The 21,493-nt window shown below is 45.3% G+C and overlaps 1 protein-coding gene across 2 annotated transcripts in view; it reads left to right on the forward strand.

The window, feature by feature from the left end:
- The window catches only part of GLRA1 (glycine receptor alpha 1), an 81,832-nt gene that overhangs the window by 54,986 nt on the left and 5,353 nt on the right, over positions 1 to 21,493 (forward strand). For both annotated transcript variants that reach the window (XM_021697229.1, XM_021697235.1), the window contains exons 4-8: positions 3,451 to 3,674; positions 6,380 to 6,462; positions 7,658 to 7,795; positions 9,871 to 10,085; positions 20,377 to 20,523. In XM_021697229.1, the coding sequence (XP_021552904.1) occupies positions 3,451 to 3,674; positions 6,380 to 6,462; positions 7,658 to 7,795; positions 9,871 to 10,085; positions 20,377 to 20,523 (807 nt within the window). The remainder of the gene's footprint in view (positions 1 to 3,450; positions 3,675 to 6,379; positions 6,463 to 7,657; positions 7,796 to 9,870; positions 10,086 to 20,376; positions 20,524 to 21,493) is intronic.

Genomic DNA, 21,493 nt, shown 5'->3' on the forward strand with positions numbered 1-21,493 from the left:
GCAAACGTAATAATGTCCTCCCCTAGTTAAAATTCTTCAAAGGCTCCACATGACTCTCAGGATGAAGCCGAAATTCCTCAGGGCAGTTCGCGAGGCCCTGCAAACGGTCCTCCCCTTTCTCATCTGCTTGCTCTCCTTTCCAAAGGGCTACGCCCTGCTTTGCCTCTAGGCCTTCCAATATGCAGTTCCTCCTGCCCCAGAGGGCTTGTCCTCTTTGGCTCAACCATATCTGATCTGACCTTGAGTATCACTTCTGGAGCCTTCCTTGACCACCAGCCCCCAGTCTAGCGGGAGGGCCTGTCTTCTACACCTCCCTGGCACCCTATACTTAATCCTTATGGGAGCCCTTATGTCCGTGTGCTGTCAGCATTACACTTAGGCTCTGTGGCTGCAAGAATATGTCTTTCTTGTTCTCGGCAGATCCTCCATTGCCTAGAACAGTGCCTAGCACTCAGTAGATGCTCAGTTAAATGTTGCCAGAAAAAATTAAACTAGTAGCAATTAGCTATTCGATTTGGAAGGGTTCTTTGAGACCATCTATCCTAACTCCTTTTAACACTAGAGACGCAAATTCAGGTTCCAATCGTGGGTCCTTTACTGAATTGCTATTTGACCTTAGAAAATGCCTTCCCTCTCTGGGTCTCAGGCTCTCCACTCTCAAATGAGGAAAGCTCTTCTTGCGTGAACTTTTTCTGGCTTTGCCTCCTCCTCCCTCTGGGTATTGGGTGGCTCCTAGGTGCACTGACTGGGTGGGTAGGCGAGACGGTGCAGGAGAAATGTAAGGTCAGGTTCATCCTCTCAAACTGTTGCTGATCAAGTGGAGGAGATAAGACACTTACAGTGATTCTGTTTTGCTGGGAGATCAGAAAAGGAAGAGGCCATGGAAGCCTGGGGGCAGAAGCTGAAGGCTCCTGCAGAAGCTGACGCCGCTGAAGCTGAGCAGGCAGAATTCATGGAGGCAACGAGGAGAGAGGAGTATCCCCGGCACCCAGCTGGCTATTCGCCCCTGTGGGACGGAAAGGCGGGTGGGGCTGACGGGCCTTCAGAGCCCAGCTCTGCCACTTACTAGCTCTGGGCCTTGGACAAGTTTCACAACCTTTCCAAACCTCGGTCCCCTTCCCCTCACTACGGGAACTTGGATGTCTAGCTTGCAGGGGTTTTGCGAGGATTAAGTGTGTGAGACAGTATCTAGAACGGCGCCTGGTACCTAACAGACCATTTTAAGAAATGCCACTTTCTTTTCCTCCTTCCAGCCACATAAACAGGATTGACACATCACTGGCAAGAACCTCAAATGCGCAGCTGGGGTTTGGGGACTGGAGGTTTTTCTGTTTCCTATGACATGACTTGCCCAGTGCCCCAGTGCCCCATCTCACTCACACACACACACACACACACTCCACATAAAATTGAAGAGAGAAAGAGAGGCTACTTCTAATTCCCCCATAAGAGGTGGCCAGATTGGGAGCTGTCCATTACTGTCAGCAGGAAAGACCAAGTATCAACATCCAGGTCTGGCCTAGAGTCCTCGCTCCACCAATGGACTTACAAGACATGAGATTATGGACCAAATGTCATTTTCTATGGGGCTGGAGGGAGAGGCTTCAATTAAATTATAGCACAATCCTATAAAATACCTTGGAACACTTTATGAAGCTATTGATATTTCTGGAGGCAAACAGAATGAGGCACGTACTGTGGGGGGAACTGGTAGGGGTGAGGGTGGCGAGGAGGGTTGTTTGTTTTAGTCCATCCCTGCTGATGACAGATCGAGGGTGATTAGGAAGAGAAAATGTAGCATGACCTCATTTCTCCAGCACCTTCAGGGGAGGCAGCAGGCACTCCTGTGTGGAGATGATTCCTGGAAGAACAGCGGTCTGAGTTGGACTTGAACCACGGTTATTGATCTTTTGGGAAACTACAGACCCTTTTGAGAATCCAGCATAGACAGCCATGTTCTTCTTCCTGGGAAAACACAAATAAACCCCAAATTCTACTTACAGTATCATAATATTCATAGATCCCAGGTTTACAATGCCTCCCTAACAAAATCGAAAACATTTCTTCATGAAAATATTTCTTAACTTCATGACCCACTTTCCTGGCTTGGAGACCTACCCATACCACTAACTGCTTCTCAGACTGTGATTGGTTGCTGAATGGACTCTTTCAGCAATCCTAGGACCAGATGAACAAATCCTCAGCTAGGAGTCAGGACTCTTGCACTCCACAGTCAGCTCTGGCCTGCCTTTTCAGAGTGATCCTGGGTCAGTCTTAACTCTCTGGACTTCAGTTTCTCCATCCAGAAAAGAAACCAAGGTGGGGGGTGGGGGAGGGAGTTTTGACTAGGCCGGCAATTCCTACATACATTCTGTAGAAGGCAAGCATCATGCACAAGAGGCAAGAGTTCTGTACTCAAAATAAATCAGGGAAATATATATTCTATTCCCCTCTTGGAGATACATACAAATAATTAGCATATTATGGTCTCCAAGAACTCCCGCAATAAAAAAATCAGTTGCATTTGGTTTAGTCCAACATTTCCCTAATTGGTTTGATCATGACTTTTTTTCCAGCAGAATAACTACACTGCAGTCCCATCCGAGAAGCATTAGACTTAGCACTGAGTTAAGAACCCAGTAAGATGTGACTCCACGTCTATTAATCCTCCCCAGGGGCGCCTGGCTGGCTCAGTCAGTAGGGCATGCGACTCTTGATCTTGAGGGCATAAGCTCAAGCCCCACGTTGCGTGTAGAGTTTACATTAGGAAAAAAATTAAAAAGGAAATCCTCCCCAAACAAATAAATCGACATGTGTGATAGAAGGTTGCAGAAGGTTGGGACTGAAACAGAGTGGTATGAACTCTAGGACGAGGAGGAGCACCGCAGAATTCACCCATCCTTCCTTCACTGCTTGGGAATTAATTGTTTTCTTCAAGCAGAACAGTTTGAATGCTCAGGCAGCAGCTTTCAGCCTCTCCTTTTGCTCCATCAATCTACCTGGAAGAGTGATTCTCAAACTTCACTGTGCATGAGAATTACTGCCCTGACAGCCTCCATAATAAAAGGGGGACTTCAACTTTATCTGGGATGTGCTATTTCTCTAGTCAAAAACATGAAGCAAACGTGACAAAATGTCACTAGGATGAAAACAGGTGTTTATTATTATCAGGTGGAACTTTATCTTTAAATTTTTTCAAAAGAATACCATTTAAATAATCTCAGTTCAGAGCTGAATATACTTCATAGGGCATGGAGAGGATTTTCAGGGATGAATCCCCTGACTTTTTTCCTGAGGCACAGACTTTATGTCTCACCCACATAAGCTGCAACCATCCTCATAATTCTCCAAAAGGGACTTCGGGGAGCACTGACCGAAAGCATCCGGGCCCTCCAAGAGCGGACATCCGGGGCCTGACCCTGACTCCACCTCCTTATCTCCTGGCTGTAGGACTATAGGGTCAACATCTTCCTGAGGCAGCAGTGGAATGACCCCCGGCTGGCCTACAATGAATACCCGGATGACTCTCTGGACCTGGACCCATCCATGTTGGATTCCATCTGGAAGCCTGACCTGTTCTTCGCCAACGAGAAGGGGGCCCACTTCCACGAGATCACCACTGACAACAAACTGCTGAGGATCTCCCGGAATGGAAATGTCCTCTACAGCATCAGGTGAGCTCCACACAGGTTCACCCCTGCCATCCTCCTCAGGATGCACCTGGTCCCATGGCCTCCTGGGGGCAGACGCTAAGAGGTGGGCCAAGCACGGGTGCACAGGCCCGGGCAACCCCACACATTTGCACAATGTGCAGAGCCAGCTCTGTAGATTATACTCAGGGAGTAAGAATAACATACTGGGCGAAGTCCTAGGGGTGAGTGGTTCGTTATAACCAGGGGAACTGAGGAAGCATCTTAGAGACAGAGGGGTTAAGGTTAGGCCCCTAAGCTTACCCAGCATTTCAATAAAACAAGAAGGGAAAAGAGTATTCAAAGACAGTGCTCAGTAGCAGGGGTGTTCAGTTACTCAAGATGAATAAGTTCTAGATAGCTGCTGTTCAACATTGTGCCTAGAGTTAACAATACTATATTGTACCCATAAACATTTGTTAAAAGGCTAGATCTCATGTTAAATGCTCTTATCACAATTAAAAAAAAAAAATAGTAGGAGCAAAGTCACAAAGCCTGAAAAGTCGTAGCAGCTTCAACAAAAATGGGCCTGCCAGGCTACTCACAGGTACAAGCCAGGGCTGCTCCCTCCCTTCCATGAACCCCTTCCATCCTCCATACCTTGCACTGAGTCTAGGAAGCTGGGACCCCCTTCCCAGCTGGGAGGTATCCTGCAGATACTGGTTAGGGGCAAACTTTCAGAGTCTCCTGCCAACTCTTCCCATGTAATTCCCCATTCCTACCCCCAAGTCATGGAGAAAATGACCAACGTCCATGCTAGATTCTTATATATGTAGCATTCACTGAGAATTTACTGATTAGGCTGGGTATTTTACATATATTATTTGTAATCCTCCTAACAATTCCATGAAATAGTTTCTATTACGCCCATTTTGCAGATCAGACAAGTGAAGATCTGAAAATTTAAGTGACTTGCTAAAGTTCCCACAGCCACCCAGCAGCATAGCCCCGATTCCAATCTGTTGGTGTGCATCCGATGCCCACTCAGAGCCTAGCAGAACAGTGCCCGGCATTCAATAGGCACTCATTTGATGAATGAATGAGTATGTGTTTATTTCAAAGAGCTTCAAAGGGACACTGGCCCTAAATGACTCCTCCTCCCCCTCCAGTTCTTCGGGGAATAAATCTTTCTGTTTCCATTAGGAGATGAGCTTTAAATGTCCAGGCCCATAGGCGAGGCTGCAACCATCCTAACCTTCAGATGTGACTGGACTCAGGGTGACTCCTGCGAGCAGGCCAGGTGGGAGAGGGGACTTAAGAACCTCAGCAGGGAAAGGAGGCACTGAGGAGAGGACGTGCCTTCCTCACCCTGGAGCCCATCCTGCCAGTGCACATCCAGATGGAAGGGTGGTGGGCTCGGGATGACCACCAGTGCCCTAATGGCTGGGGCAGGAGAGGTTACTCTGCTGGATTTTGCTGCTGCCAGGCTGGTTTGGTATCTCTACAAAGCTAAGCCCCATGCAGCATGACAGAAGGACAAATCAGCAGAAAGTGATGTTCCCAAGGTCATTCAACTTCAGAAAATTAACCTAGTGTGACAGCTGCCCTACTTTGGAGCTTTTACCTTCAGAAATTCAACTCTGTTCACTTTCTCTTCACTTTCCCCCTCCCTCTCCCTTCCCTTTTCCCCCCACTTGCTTGTACCTTGTGCTTAAATGGGGCCCAAACCCAGAGCAGTGGGTGTGAGCTGAAGGGAGGAGGCTGACACAGGGCCGTGTGCTCACCATGTGCAGTAAGGTGCTGGCAGCCGAGTGTCCCTAGACCACCACCAGTGAAGCGCTTTCCAGGAGAGCAGTGTCGGAAAGTAAACACATGAGCTCAGAATCCAACGGCCAGGAAACACAGTTCTGAATCCGGCCTTTGAGCCATCACGCGCTGTGTGACCTTGCAAGAGTCCCGACCAATCTTTCTCTGCACCTGTTTTCTCAACTGTCAAATGAAGGAGTTGGTCTGATGATCTAAGCCTCTTTGGGCTCTGAGAGCCTTTCTTCTCTATTCTCTGCAGTAGGTGCTCCGATGTGGGCACAGCCTTTGAAGCTGAAGCCTTGCATCCTAGTCTGAACTGTGGACTTTGCTTCTGTTGGGGGACTCCCTCTGGTTCTAAGGCTCAGCCTCGGCAAGAGTGGAACAAACCAAAATAGCTCTCCCAGAAGCCTGGGGCACCCACCACTTCCCAACTGACCCCAGCACGAGCCCACAGGTGTGAGCCAGCTCTGTTTGGACACCCAGAAGGCAAGGGCCTCTTTAAAATAACGTTTGATGAGTCCAGTGTATGAAGGGAGGCAGCAAAGAACCACTTGAAGCCCCTGCTGCAAGTGCATCTGGATGCCTGAGGCCTGGGGCTGCTCAACTTGGAATTCAGCCTCTGCAGAAGAGTAGAGATCAGGGGCAGTGCCTGTCCTCCAGGCCTTCATTTCCCTTGCTGAAAGCAGATGTCTAGAAGTCAGACAGACTCCACGGAAACCCAGAAGTTCCACCGACTGTATGACTTTAGGCAACCTACTGTATCTCTCTGAGCCTCCATTTCCGTATCTGGAATGTAGAAATATACATATATTATTTCAATAAACACTAGTTCCCTGACCTCCTTGACCTGTCCAAGATAACTGATTTTCTGGTAATAACTAGAATGGAGGTACAGCTTCCCTGGTCTGTGGCTCTAGCGTCATTCAACTCCCTTCTCTTCTCAGAATCACCCTAACACTGGCCTGCCCCATGGACTTGAAGAATTTCCCCATGGATGTCCAGACGTGTATCATGCAACTGGAAAGCTGTGAGTCCCTTGCATGAGGGCTTTAGAAAGAACCAGACTCCCCTTTACCCATGGGACCTGCAGAAATTCCGATACAGCTGCTCCTAACTGCTGGACCCCACGAGATGACTGTCTGAGCCCAAAATACCAGATGAGGGGCTTCGCTTTCGAAAATGCATTAGAAATCTAAACCCCCTTACTGGCTGGCTGAGGCCCAGCTTTGGAGCCAGCAGTATTCTCCCAAGAGGCACTGTTCCATGTCCCTTGTGAATATGCTCTCCAGGAACAGAGGAGAAAGAGCTTGAATAAGTCACGGTCCCTGAACTCATAGGGATGCTCCCTGCAGCTGGAGAGAGAGACAGCTAGCTGCACAAATAACTCTAACACAGGGCAGCAGGTGGTAAGTGTGTTGTTGGAAGTCTGAATGCTGTGACTCCCGGCAGAAAGAGTGCTTCCTTCTGACTGGGAAAGAGAGGGGGCACTGGAGAGGGCTTTATGTCGGAGGTCACAAGTGAATCTACTAGAGGAGGGAGCTGACTTCTTTGACTGCAAACAGAAACCAATCTAATTTAAAAGGTGGAATTCAAGGGAAGGACATAGGGCTTCCTCACGGACTTGAAAGAGAAGCTGAAAGTACAGGAACCAGGGCAGAGGATTTAGGTGGAGCACCACATCTGAAGGGAATTGGCACCAGCCAACTCCTGAACCTTCTGTCACTTGACTCAAGAGTCAAGTCCTGGGACAGAGCGTCTGACTGGTCTAGTTGAGTCATTATCTAACACCTTGGCCCCCAGCTGATAGTCCCACAACAGTATTCTGTAGAGTCATTCCCCAGAGGAAAAGCTGCTGTGAGCAGAGCAGGGAGCTTGCAAGGATGGTACGCAGGCCAAATAGCAGATGTGAACTGACTAGGACCACAGGGGTAAGAGGTGGAGGCAAAAGGACAAGCCAATATAGGATGGTGGGAGGGGCAGGAAGGGAGGTAGAAGGCAGGAGGGTTGATATAAACAATAAAACCAGTTTTAACCTCCTTGGTTGCAGGGGAGGTGGGGAGAGGGTGGAAGAGGAGTCAGGAGGGGTGGTGGTGAGGCAACATGGTCTCATGCATTCCCTCTAGTACCTGATGCCTCTCAGTCTCTAACCCAAACCAACTCTGACATGCCTCAAATAAGTGCTTCTGGGTGGTGACCACTCCTTCTTCTGATCCCCCATCCAGTTGGATATACCATGAATGACCTGATCTTCGAGTGGCAGGAGCAGGGAGCTGTGCAGGTGGCAGATGGACTAACTCTACCCCAGTTTATCCTGAAAGAGGAGAAGGACTTGAGATACTGCACAAAGCATTACAACACAGGTAGGTCCAAACATTCATTCAGCCTTTGATCCAATAGATCTTATGAGGTGCCCGTGATGGACACAGTTCTGTGTTTACTACCTAGTGGTTAAGAGCATAGTCTTTGAAACTCTGATACTTTCTTCCCAGATGTCCTGGGGCACATAAGTAAAGCTCAGGCCATAGCTCACTGCAAGGGAAGCTGGGAGACACAGTCTTCATTCCAGGTAGCAGCATGCCCAGGTCAAAATGAATCCTATTCCCAAGGCGGAAGGGAGGAGCTGCTATTAGGACATCTAGCAGTGTCGGTCACAGGGGAACTTACATTTCTGACAGGACACAGTACACAGAGTGCTCTCGTCAGACCCCAGCAGGAGGAAGCTGAGAGGTGGCATTGAGGTTCGTAAACAGTGCAGTTGGAAAGGGTCCCCCTAGATGGCAAGCTGCAAGAGGGGGAAGAAGCCATGGCTGTTCTGCTCAGCTGTCTCCTAGGCATAGCACAGCCTTTGTGGGAAGATGGGATGCAGGAATGAACTGGGGTCGTACCAAGACTGGCCTTGCCTGCCCTGCCGCAGGCTGGGAAGGAGCTCACGGAGCCACAGCGGAAGAAAGGCAGTCAGTCAGTACGCAAGTTGGAGGGCTGGGCAGGAGGCTGCTGCTGAGCCCAGCTGAGGAGAGTAGAGGCATGAAAGAGGCTGCTGACAGGGGCCAGGGAGGGGAGGACGTGAAGCAGGGGGGTTGAGAGAAATCACTGGGTGCTCTGCTGCAAGTAGAAGGCCCAGGGCAAGGGCAGGCAGCCTGGGCTCTGGTCTGTTGAGGACAGCTGCCCCTTCCTGGGTCACCTCCGAGATGCCTCAGAACCTCCAGATACTCTCCTGATCCCTGGGCATGCTGAGATGCAGAGAGGTCATGGGACTCCCATTAGCAGCCATGAGAGCAGTGACTTCCCACGGATCCCACAGTCACACTGACTCGTGTACCACAGCCCGAAACTGTTCACACAGCGTTTTCTTATTCATGATCTCATTCGCTCTTCACTATTCCCACTTCAGTGAGAGCTGAGTTCTGTGCTAGGCCCTGTGGATTCGAGGGGGAGAGGCTGACGAGGCCCTGCCCACACAGGGCAGCCAGTCCAGGGAGCTCTAGGAACTCCCCTAATAACCGTGCTGCAGGGGGCTGGAGCTGAGAACCAGCCCCCTCCATGGGACCGGCCCCGCCCCAGTTCCAGGCAAGCACAGAGGGGGAGGAGACCAGCTGCCCGCAGGCCATTGCAGAGGAGAGACAGACCGACGGACGTACCTACATCCTCAGTACATCATGCCCTAAAGGCCCGATGACTGCATGAACAGAACTGAAGGAACTCACGGGGGAGAAGAGTCATTCTGCCTGGGCAGACTTGACATTCAAAGCACCGCGGAGGAGCTGGAGGGTTGCTTTGGCTGGTTGTGGGGAAGAGTCCCGGCATCCCAGGCAGAGGGATTAGCAGGAGCCAAAGCTCAGAAAGGTCAAAGTGCAGGACATGCTCAAGGCAAGGGATAGAGTGGAGGGGCTCATGATTAGGGTGAAGAAAGAAGGGAAGTGGGATGGAAAAACAGGCCAGAGCATGACTATGAAGAGCAGACTGAAAAGTTTGAACTTTTCCCTGTAGATAATGGGGACTTTCTGGTATAAGGAGAGAAGGAAGGAAAGAAAGTTTTCACAAGAGGAAGTAACAGGATCAAGTCATGTTTTGGGAAGATAACTGATCCACTGAGGCCCACTCTTAGCAACAAAACAGGGCTGATGAGGATGATGGCAATTGACATCCCTGAGCATAAATGATGTGAGGACCGTGCGAAGTTCTTTATAGGCATCATCTCATTTTATACTCACAGTAACCATGCAGGTAACCATGTGAGGTAGGTATCATCATCGTCATCATCATCATCCCCAATTTTCCACAGATGAGGAAACGGAGACACAGAGAGATCCAATCACTTGCCTGAGGACACAGCTAGTGTGAGGCTGAACCAGGACTCCAGCTGAGGTTGTTCTGACCTCAGAGTCATGTTCCTACCCACCAGGCTACTTTGCCTTCTCACTCTAACTTCTTACAGGTAAATTCACCTGCATTGAGGCCCGGTTCCACCTGGAGCGACAGATGGGCTACTACCTGATCCAGATGTACATTCCCAGCCTACTCATTGTCATCCTCTCATGGATTTCCTTCTGGATCAACATGGATGCTGCACCAGCCCGTGTGGGCCTGGGCATCACCACTGTGCTCACCATGACCACCCAGAGCTCTGGCTCCCGAGCATCCCTGCCCAAGGTAAGTCCTACTGCCCAAGAGCACAGAACACCTGGACAAAGAAGGACACTCATCTCCCTACCTGCCTGAGATAAAGGGAGCATAAGGCATTAGTCACTCTGTCTTCATCTGCTGCACTTGGCAGGATCCAGCATTCTGATGCATCAAACCTCTCCTCCAGACTGAACACTATGTTGTATATAGTTGCCAAACCCCAGGTTTTGCTCCATTCTCTACCAACATTCCACATACATCCTGCTTCACTTACTATTCACACTCAACTCCACCTCCCCCTCCATTCACTTTTAGTGCTAAATACAACATCCTACTCCTTTTACCATTAACAGTAGATGCTTTGTGGTGGGGGTCTCCAAGACCACCCCCACGTTCAGAGATTTGATACAACTCACAGGACTCGGCATATCATTGTACTCATGGCTAAGATTTCTTAGAGTGTTGCATTAAGGATACACAGCTGGGGGGCCCCTCGGGGGCACAGTCCATTGAGCGTGGGACTCTTGGTTTCACTCAGGTCATGATCTCAGGGTCATGGGATGGAGCCCCACATCAGGCTCCACGCTCAGCATAGAGTTTGCTTCCCCTCTCCCTCTCCCTCTGCTCCTCCCCCTGCTCGAGCACTCACTCACTCTCTCTATAATGAATAAATCCTTGAAAAAAATAAAAACAAAAAATTTCTAAAAATAAAAAAATTTTAAAAAAAGAATACACAGCTAGGTGATAAAGTAAAAAGACACAGGCAGGGTCTGGAGGAAACCATCTGCAGGCTTCCTTGTTTTCTCCCCACCATGAGGGACCACACAGAGCACATTCTTACCCTAACAATAAAAAGGCAGTCACATGTGTGGGATGTTTCTGTCCAGGGAGATAGAGACATTGTTTTGAGGTTCATTAAGATTCAGTATGGATGGGGCGCCTGGGTGGCTCAGATGGTTGGGCGTCTGCCTTCGGCTCAGGTCATGATCCCAGAGTCCTGGGATCGAGCCCCGCATCGGGTTCCTGGCTCAGCGAGGAGCCTGCTTCTCCCTCTCCCTCTGCCTCTCTCCCTGCTCATGCTCTCTCTCTCTCTCTGTATCTGTGTCTCAAATGAATAAATAAAATCTTTAAAAAAAAAAAAGATTCGGTATGGATGATTTTTATTGGGTGCTGGTCACATAGGCCCCCTCTGCCTGGCACATAGCAAAACTCTGGACTCCCAGAAGGAAAGCAGACATTCAGCACAATCCATATTGTTGGTATTGGCAGTCTAGGCACAGTAGGCACCTTATCAGTTACGGAAAGTGGGAACATTCCCAAAATCCAAGTTCCCAGCTGTCAACCAAGGGCCAACCTTGCAAGTAGGTCCTTTGTAAGATTGCAGCCTCATCCCAAACATCATACGTGAACCCTTCTCTGCCATACCTCAATCTTCTTCCACATTTCTAACGTTCAACACCACATCCTGCTATTTTCACTATTCACTCTTGAACCATACTCTGCTCCATTCACTATTAACACTAGACACAGCATTTCTCTCCATTCACTATATAAGCCAGATACACATTCTGCTCCATTCACTCTGTGCTAGACACAACATTCTGCTCCATTCTTCGAACACCAGACACAGCATTCCACTTCATTACTGACACCAGACACTAATTCTCCACCAGTCACCCTTACAATAAATGCAACATTCTGTTCCTTTCACTGTTAACACCAAACCTCACATTCTGCTTAATTCACTTTTAACACTAAACATAATGTTCTGCTTCATTTACTATTAATGCCAGACACCACATACTCCTCCATTCACCCATACGTGAGGTACAACATTCTGCTGCCTTCACTATGAATGCTTGATGCCTCATTCTGCTTTACTCTCTCCTAACGCTAGGCCCTGCATTCTACCACGTTCACTACTACTGTTTGAGTCACATTCTGTTTTAATCACTCACCAGCAGACACAACATTCAGCTCTACCGTTAATGCCAGACTCCATATTCTGCTCCCTTCAGCCTTATGCTAAATACAACATTTGTACCATTTCCAATTAATGCCTCATTTAACATTCTGTCTTGATACGGAAAAGTTGGAAGACTATACAATGATCACTCTAATATCCTTCACCTGGATTCCAACTGTTATCATCTTGCCACATTTACTTTAGTTCTCTCTCTGTATAAATAGGTGGGTGGGTGGGTAGGGAGGTAGGTAAGTAGGTAGGTAGGTAGGTAGACATAATTTCTGCTGAATCATTTAATGGTTACAGACATCATGACAAGCCATCTCTAAATAAGGAATAAGGACCACAATGATATTGTCACATCTAAAAAAGTTAACATTAGTTCAATAATAATTATATTTATATCAATTATATTTATATATTATATATCAATTTTATATCAATAATTATTGAATTAGAAATAATTCCATAATATCATCTAATACAGAAACTTTAGGTTTTCCCAAATGTCAAAAAACATCATCAGTAAATATGGTGAGGGATCCAATCAAGGATCCACTCAAGATTCATATTGTATATGGTTACTCTTTTTTAAAAATTTTTTTAAGTTTATTTATTTATTTGACAGAGAGAGCACAAGCAGGGGGAGCTGCAGAGGGAGAAGGAGAAGCAGGCTCCCCACGAAGCAGGGAGCCCCATGTGGGGCTCGATCCCAGGACCCTGGGATCATGACCTGAGCAGAAGGCAGCCATTTAACTGACTGAGCCACCCAAGCGCCTCTGTATATGGCTACTCTTTTAATCTAGAACAATCTCCCCACTGTTTGTTTTGTTTTCATGATATTTCATGTTCCATTAACATTTAATGTGAGAGATGACATTCGGCTTCATCTGCCATTAACACTAGACACCACTGTCGCCTCTATTCACTCTTAAAACTCAATAATCTGCCCTTTGCACTATGAACACTAGACTTTGCATTCTTCTAGATTCACTATAAATGCTTGAAACCAAACCCCATTTACTGTTACCACGTGACAACACATTCTGCTCTGTGCAATTGTAACAGCAGATACATCTGCTTCCTTTTCCTTATGTTAGACTCAACATCCTGCTCCCCTGTCTATTAAGAGTTGATGCTACACTCTCTTTCACTTATGATTTACACTAGACTCAACGTTCTGCTCCACTCATTGTTAACACCAGACTTGGTATTTGGCTTCATACGCTATTAACACTCAACCTCACATTCTTCTCCATTCACTTTTCTTAAAGCATAAAATCCAGTGGCAAGTAATATATTCACGAAGTTGCACACCCTCACCACTATCTAATACCAGGACGTTTTCATCACCCCAAAAGAAACCCCCATAACTCATCAACACTCATTCCTCATTCCCCACTCTGACCAGCCGCTGGCAATCCCTACTCTACTTTTCACCTCTGTGAACTTGCTTATTTTGGACATCTCATATAAATGGAATCATATAATACGTGCACTTTCGTTGAGCATGTTTTCAAGATTCATCTGTGTTGTACATTGTATCAGCACTTCATTCCCTTTTGTGGCTGAATATTTCCATTGTATGGGACAATCACATTTTGCTTATCTATTCATCAGTTGAGGGACATTTGGGTTATTTCCACTTTTCGGCTATTATAAATAATGCTCTATGAACATCTGTGTACAAGTTTTTGTGTGGACATATGTTTTCAACTCTCATAGGTATTTACCTAAGAGTGGAATTGTTGGGTCATATGGTAGCTATATGCTTAACTTTGTGAGGAACTGCCAAACTATTTTCCAAAGTGGCTACACCACTTCATAATCTCATTGGGGTTCCAATTTCTCCACTTCCTCACCAATGCTTCTTATTATTTGAGGTCTTTTTGATTATAAACATCTTAGTGGATGTGAAGTAGTATTTACCTCACGGTGGTTTAGGTTTGCATTTTCCTAGTGATTAATAATGTTGAGCATTCTTTTCATGTGCTTATTAGCCATTTCTATATCTTCTTAGGAGAAACGTCTATTCAAATCTTTTGCCCAATTTATAATAAAAGTATTTCTCTTTTTATTGTTGAGTTGTAATAGTTCTTTGTGCATTGTGGGTTTTAATCCCTTATCAAATATACGGCTTACAAATATTTCCTCCCATTTTTTGGGTTGTCTTTTCACTTGATTGATAGTGTCCTTTAATACACAAAGGTTTTTAATTTTGATGAAGTAAAATTTATTTTTTCTTCTGTTGCTTGGCCTTTGGTATGATATTTAAGAAACTAATGCCGGGGCGCCTGGGTGGCTCAGATGGTTAAGCATCTGCCTTCGGCTTAGGTCATGATCCCGGGGTCCTGGGATCGAGTCCCGCATCGGGCTCCCTGCTCCTTGGGAGCCTGCTTCTCCCTCTGCTTGTCTCTCTCTCTGTCTCTGTCTCTCATGGATAAATAAATAAAATCTTTAAAAAAAAAAAAAAAAAAAAAGAAACTAATGCCTAATCCAAAATCACAAAAATTTGTACCTATGTTCTTTCCTAAGAGTTTTGTAGTTTAGCCCTAAATATAAGCCTTAATCCATTTTGCATTTTGCATATAGCTATGAGGGAGGGATATCATTCTTTTACATGTGGATGTCCAGTTACTGCAGCACTATTGGTTGAGAGGACTATCCTTTCCCTGCATTGAATTTACATCCTTGTCAAAAATCAATTGGCCATAAATGTATGGGTTTATTTTTGGACTCTCAGTTCTGTTCCACTGATCTATACATTTATCCTTATGTCAGCACCATACTGTTGATTACCATTGCTTTGTAGTAAGTTTTAAAATTGGGAAGTGTGAGTCCTCCAACTTTGTTCTTTTTATTTTTTTTATTTTTTTTTAAGATTTTATTTATTTATTTGAGAGAGAGAATGAGAGAGAGAGAGCACATGAGAGGGGGGAGGGTCAGAGGGAGAAGCAGACCCCCTGCTGAGCAAGGAGCCCGATATGGGACTCCATCCCGGGACTCCAGGATCATGACCTGAGCCGAAGGCAGTCGCTTAACCAACTGAGCCACCCAGGCGCCCCAACTTTGTTCTTTTTAAAGATTGGTTTGGCTATTCTGGGTCCCTGGCATTTCCATATGAACCTGAATATGAATTTTAAGTCCCATTTGTCAATTTCTGCAACAACAATAAAAAAGGAAGTTAGATTAAAAATGCACTGAGTCTGTGGCAACCCCTTTGGGTCCCCTCCTCCTTGGGTGCTTTGTACTAGCACTTTGCTATCACTCAACAAACGTTGCTTTGCTGCCCATCCAAAAAAAAAAAAAAAAATGCACTGAGTCTGTGGATGAATTTGGAGAGTGTTGCCATCTTAATGATATCAAATCTTCCAATCCATAAACACAGGATGTCTTCTCATTTATACAGGTCATTCCACTGCCCTCCAGACTGCTTGGTTTCTTTTTTTTTTTCTTCCAAGATTTTATTTAAATTCAAGTTAGTTAACATATAGTGTAGATTAATTTCAGGAGTAGAATTTAGTGATTCATCACTTACATATAACAGCCATTGCTCATCACAAGTGCCCTCCTTAATGCCCATCCCCCCACCCACCTCCTGCCAGCAACCCTCAGTCTATTCTCTGTAGTTAAGAGTCTCTTATGGTTTGCCTCCCTGTCTTATTTTATTTTTCCTTATCTTATTTTTCCTTCCCTTCCTCTATGTTCCTCTGCTTTGTTTCTTAAATTCCACATCAGTGAAATCATATGGTATTTGTCTTCCTCTGACTTATTTTGCTTCACATAATACCCTCTAGTTCCATCCACGTCATTGCAAATGGCAAGATTTCAGGGAGTTTTTTTGATGGCTGCATAATATTCCATATGTATATGTATATATATATATATATATATATATACACATATATATATATATATATATATACACACACACATATATATATATATACACCACATATTCTTTAGCCATTCATCAGTTAATGGGCATTTGGGTTCTTTCCATAGTTTGGCTATTGTTGATAATGCTGCTGTAAACACTGGGGTGCAGGTGCCCCTTCGAATCACTATTCTTATATCCTTTGGATAAATACCTAGTAATGCAATTGCTGGGTCATAGGGTAGCTCTATTTTTAACTTTTTGAGGAACCTCCATACTGTTTTCCAGAGTGTCTGCACCAGCTTGCATTCCCACCAACAGTGTAAGAGGGTTCCCCTTTCTCCGCATCCTCACCAACATCTGTCATTTCCTGACTTGTTAATTTTAGCCATTCTGACAGGTGTGAGGTGCTATCTCATTGTGGTGTTGGTTTGTTATTGCCCTCATAATGAGTGATGTTGAGCATTTTTTCATGTGTCTGTTGGCCATTTGTATCAGACTGCTTGGATTCTAATGAGAAATCTCACTCCTCACAATCACAATGCAGCTCTTTATGCCCACCAGTCCTGTCCCTATGCTTTAATTTAATTTAAATAATCTCTACCCACCCCCAATTTAAAAGTATATAATCAATCTAATGATAAGTCAGTTGTCATTCTTATTGAGGATCCCTTGCACATGACGAGTTGCTTCTCTCTTGCAGCTTTTAAGATTCTCTTTGTCTTCTGACAGTTTGACTATGAAGTGTGTAGGTGTGGAGCCCTTCGTTTTGCTTGGGGTTCATGAATTTCTTAGATGTGTACATTAGTGTTTTTCTTCAAATTTGGGAAAATTTTGGCCATTATTTCTTCAAATACCCTTTCTGCTTCTTTCTCTCCTTTCCTTCATGCACACTCATTAAACATGTTAGTGTACCTGATGGTTACCCACAGGTCTCTGAGGCTCTGTTCATTTTTCTTCATTCTGCTCCTCTGACAAGATAACCTCGAGTTCACTGATTCTTCCAACTTCACTGATTCTTTCTTCTGTCTGCTTAAATATGCTATTTATCCCCTCTAGTGAACTCTTCAGTTCAGTTATTTTTCAACTCCAGAATTTCTATTTGGTTCTTTTTATCATTTCTATCTTATGTTCTGTTTGGTGAGACTTTGTTCTCATACTTTATTGTTTGTACAGGTCTCCTTTAGTTCCTTGAACACATTTAAAATAATTGATTTAAAGCCTTTATTAAGGGCGCCTGGGTGGCTCAGTTGGTTAAGCGACTGCCTTCGGCTCAGGTAATGATCCTGGAGTCCCGGGATCAAGTCCCGCATCGGGCTCCCTGTTCAGCAGGGAGTCTGCTTCTCCCTCTGACCCTCCCCCCTCTCATGCTCTATCTCATTCTCTCTCTCTCAAATAAATAAAATCTTTAAAAAAAAATAAAATAAAGCCTTTATTAAGGGACGCCTGGGTGGCTCAGTTGGTTAAACATCTGCCTTCAGCTCAGGTCATGCTCCCAGGGTCCTGGGATCGAGTCCTGCATCAGGTTCCTTGCTCAGCAGGGAACCTGCTTCTCTCTCTACCTGCTGCTCCCCCTGCTTGTGTTCTCTCTCTCTCTGACAAATAAATAAAATCCTTAAAAAATAATGATAAAATAAAATAATTTAATAAAAATTTGAAAAAAAATAAAGCCTTTATTAAGTCCAATATCTGGGCTTCCTCAGGGGCAGCTTCTTTGGACTGCTTTTTTTTTTTTTCCTATGTATGGGCCTGTCTTAGTCAATTTGGGCTGCTATAACCAAGTACCAGAGATTGGGTGCCTTATAAATGAAAGAAATTTATTTTTCACAGTTCTGGAGGCTTGAAGTCTGAGATCAGGTGCCAGCATAGTAGCGTTCTGGTGAGGACCCTCTTCCAGTTGCAAACTACCAACTTATTATTATATCCTGACAGGCTGGAAAGCCAGCCAGCTAGCTGGCCTCTTCTTATAAAGGCACTAATCCCTTCACAAGAGTTCCACTCTTATGATCTAATTACATCCCAGCAGGCCCACCTCCAAATACCATCACATTGGAATTAGGATTTCAACCTATGAAGTGGGGGGTGGGGACACAAACATTTAGTCCATTGCAGGGCCATCCTTTATTTCTTTGCGTATCTTATAATTTTTGGTTGCAAATTACATGTTTTACATAATGTAATGTGGCATCTCTGGAAATCAGATTCTCCCTCCTCAAGATTTGTTGTTGTTGCTGTTTGTTTAGTAACGCTTGTGAACTAATTCTCTAAGGTCTGTATTCTTTGTTGTGTGGGGCCACTGAAGTCTCTGCTCAGTTAGCTTGGTGGTTAGCTAAAATTGGACAGAAATTTGCTTAAATGCATAGAACCTACAGACCTCCCAACCTTTTTCTAGGGCTCTACGGATGTATTAGGACACAACTCAGCCAGGCAGTTTACAGTGTTGCCTTCCCCTTCACTTGCAGCTTGCTCAGTATGTCAAGGTTACCCAGAGTTGAGAGCTAAGGGGCCTTCTCGGGCCTTTCCTGAGGAGCACACAGGCCTAAGCATGCACACCAATTCCCAGAAATATGTGAAAGCTTTCTAAAGCCCCCTGTGGACATCTCATTCCCCCAGATTTTCCTTTTAAGCTTGTTAATCAACCTACTGTTTGCTTCAACTTTACCTAATGCCTCAGGCTGATGTGATGTTCAACAGTTGCCACTGACTATTTTCAACAGATGCCCCCAGGGAATAGGCTGTTCACACTGGGCCAGCTCCAAGTCAGGTCAAATAAAGACAGCCTTCCTTGTGAGTGCAGTCTTTCCGCAAATAATGACAGTTCTCTGAGAATGGGGCTTTAAAGAAACTCCAACTCTGTTCTGCCCCATTCACTGATTGCCTGGATGCTGGTTTTCACTCTGCTTGCAGTCTGTTGGTTTTCAAGGCTAGCACAGGAGAACAAGAATTCACCAAGTTAAAATACCACAAGGCCCCAAGAGAAATGAAAACATAAGTCCACACAAAATCTTGTACACAGATGGTCATAGCAGCATTATTTGTAATAGCCAAAAAGTAGAAACAACCAAATGTCCATCAACTGATGACTGGATCAACAAAATGTGGTATATCCATACAATGAAATATTATTTGGCTATAAGAAAGAACGAAATATAAGGGCACCTGGGTGGCTCAGTCAGTTAAGCGTCCAACTCTTGGTTTCGGCTCAGATCATGATCTCAGGGTCACGGGACAGAGCCCTATAGAGGCTCTGTGCTCAGCGGGGAGTCTGCTTGGGATTTTCTCCCTCTCCCTCTGCTCCTCCCCCGCTTGCACACACTCTCTTTCTCTCAAATAAATAAACCTTTAAAAAAAAAGAATGAAATATAGATATATACTACAACATGGATGAATCTTGAAAACATTATGCTAAGTGAAAGAAGCTAGTCATAAAAGGCCACATGGGGGCGCCTGGGTGGCTCAGTTGGTTAGGCGGCTGCCTTCGGCTCAGGCCATGATCCTGGAGTCCGGGATCGAGTCCGGGATCGAGTCCCGCATCGGGCTCCCTGCTCGGCGGGGGGTCTGCTTCTCCCTCTGACCCTCCCCCCCCTCATGTGCTCTCTCTATCTCATTCTCTCTCTCAAATAAATAAATAAAATCTTTAAAAAAAAAAAAAAAAAAAGGCCACATGGTATATGATTCCATTCATAGGAAATGCCCAGAATGGGGAAGTCTATAGAGAGAGAATGTAGATTAATGGTTGCTTGGGATGGTGGGGGCAGACAGGGATTGGGGGAATAAGAAAAAGAATAATGGCTAAAAGTTACTAGATTTCTTTTGGAGGTGATGAAAACATTCCAAAATTGACTATGATGATGGTTGCACATATCTTGAATGTATTAAAAACTATTGAAATGTACACTTTAAATGTGTGAATTGTATGGTGTATGAATTTTATCTCAATGAAGCTGTTTTTTTTTTTTTTTTAATGCCACAAATTTTGATGCTCTTACTGGCATTCAGCTGACCTTTTAAGTAAATGCTTTCAAGATTGCTGTTAGCCTTTGGTTAACAGAGCTTCTGAGAAAGTTGATTCTGACCATTTTTGCTGTTGTCCTCATTGCTCTTATACAGGAGAAGAGTTTTTGAAGATCTTACTCTGCTACTTTTGCTAACATTCTCTGTTTACTTTTAATGTTAGGTACACCCTTCTGTTCCTATCACTCTTAGACTAAACACACCATTCTGTTTCACTCAACGATGATGATATACCATCCTCCTCTCCTCACTACTCTTCTAGGTACCATATTCTATTTTCTCCAATGGTTTGTACAGTCTTCTTGGTGCATTTTTCTTGTTTTCCTCTGCACTTTCCTAATATCCCAGCTGAGGAGGGAATAGCAGTGAGTGATGGGGGAGTTACTGAGGAGCAGAAATATTGAGATATTTCATCCTCCCTTGCCCTCACGCCCCTGTGTTCTTCCCCACCCCCACTCCAGGTGTCCTACGTGAAAGCCATTGACATTTGGATGGCAGTGTGCCTGCTCTTCGTGTTCTCAGCCCTGCTTGAGTATGCCGCTGTCAACTTTGTGTCTCGGCAGCACAAAGAGCTGCTCCGATTCAGGAGGAAGCGAAGACATCACAAGGTAGGCCTTTGGATCGCTACCTAAGGAGGGACAGCTGGTGGTCAACAGAAGAGTTCCAGGCAGGCTTCTCTTGTGATACTTGTTTCACTGGACCATCCTTCCCAGTGGGTAAGGCAGACATAAAATAGGGATTGAAGGCCTACAACTCCTAACTTCCCCTCCCATAAATAATGCCTTGTTGGGTCTGTAGAGAGTTACTCTTCCAACCGTAATACTATAGAAATGATCAGGTTACACCTGAAGACAGAACTGATGGAGCAAACACTGATGGGGCTAAGATAATAACTAGCTGTGACCTTGAAGCTTGGCAGGCTGAAAGACGTTTATTGGTGTCTTCGGCAAGCCTGCATTATTTCCAAGGGTCTGGTTCCAGAAGGGAATTGCACCACAAAAGGTAAGATCTTTGAGTAGAATGTCCAGGTGCCAGGCCTTTGCTCCTTACTTGCAAGAAAGGAGCATCACGCAAGATGCTCCCTTAGAGTGAATTCTCTCACTTTATGAAGGTGTGAGTAAAGAACTACTTGGCCAACCATCTATACGAAGTCACCAACCTCTGCTAACTCAGAGGCTGTGTTCCAACCAGCAAATGCCACTGCGGAGAGTGCCGTCTATGCGAACAAACTGGTTGCACACTTTGGTCAATAAATATTTCCCCCAAAGACCTCTCCCCCTGGAGATCATAGAACCCACTTTTCTTTTCCAGCCTCATCTTCACTTTCTCCTTTGCTCTCTGAGCACCAACCACCCTAGTTTTTTCCCTTGTTGCTCAAAAATACACACAGGACTTCAGATGTCTTGTTCTCTCCTGGAATGCCCTCCCAGTGCACTTTACTTAGTGTTAACCAAGCACTCATTTTCAGGTTCTCAGCTGAGGCATCTTCCCTGATACCTGGGTCAAGGTAGAGGTCCTGTAGTGAGGTTCTCATGCAAAGCTGTCAAGTATGGCCATGCAGACTGTATCCTCCACGGG

This window comes from Neomonachus schauinslandi, chromosome 7 (assembly GCF_002201575.2).
Source record: "Neomonachus schauinslandi chromosome 7, ASM220157v2, whole genome shotgun sequence".
Classification (NCBI taxonomy): domain Eukaryota; kingdom Metazoa; phylum Chordata; class Mammalia; order Carnivora; family Phocidae; genus Neomonachus; species Neomonachus schauinslandi.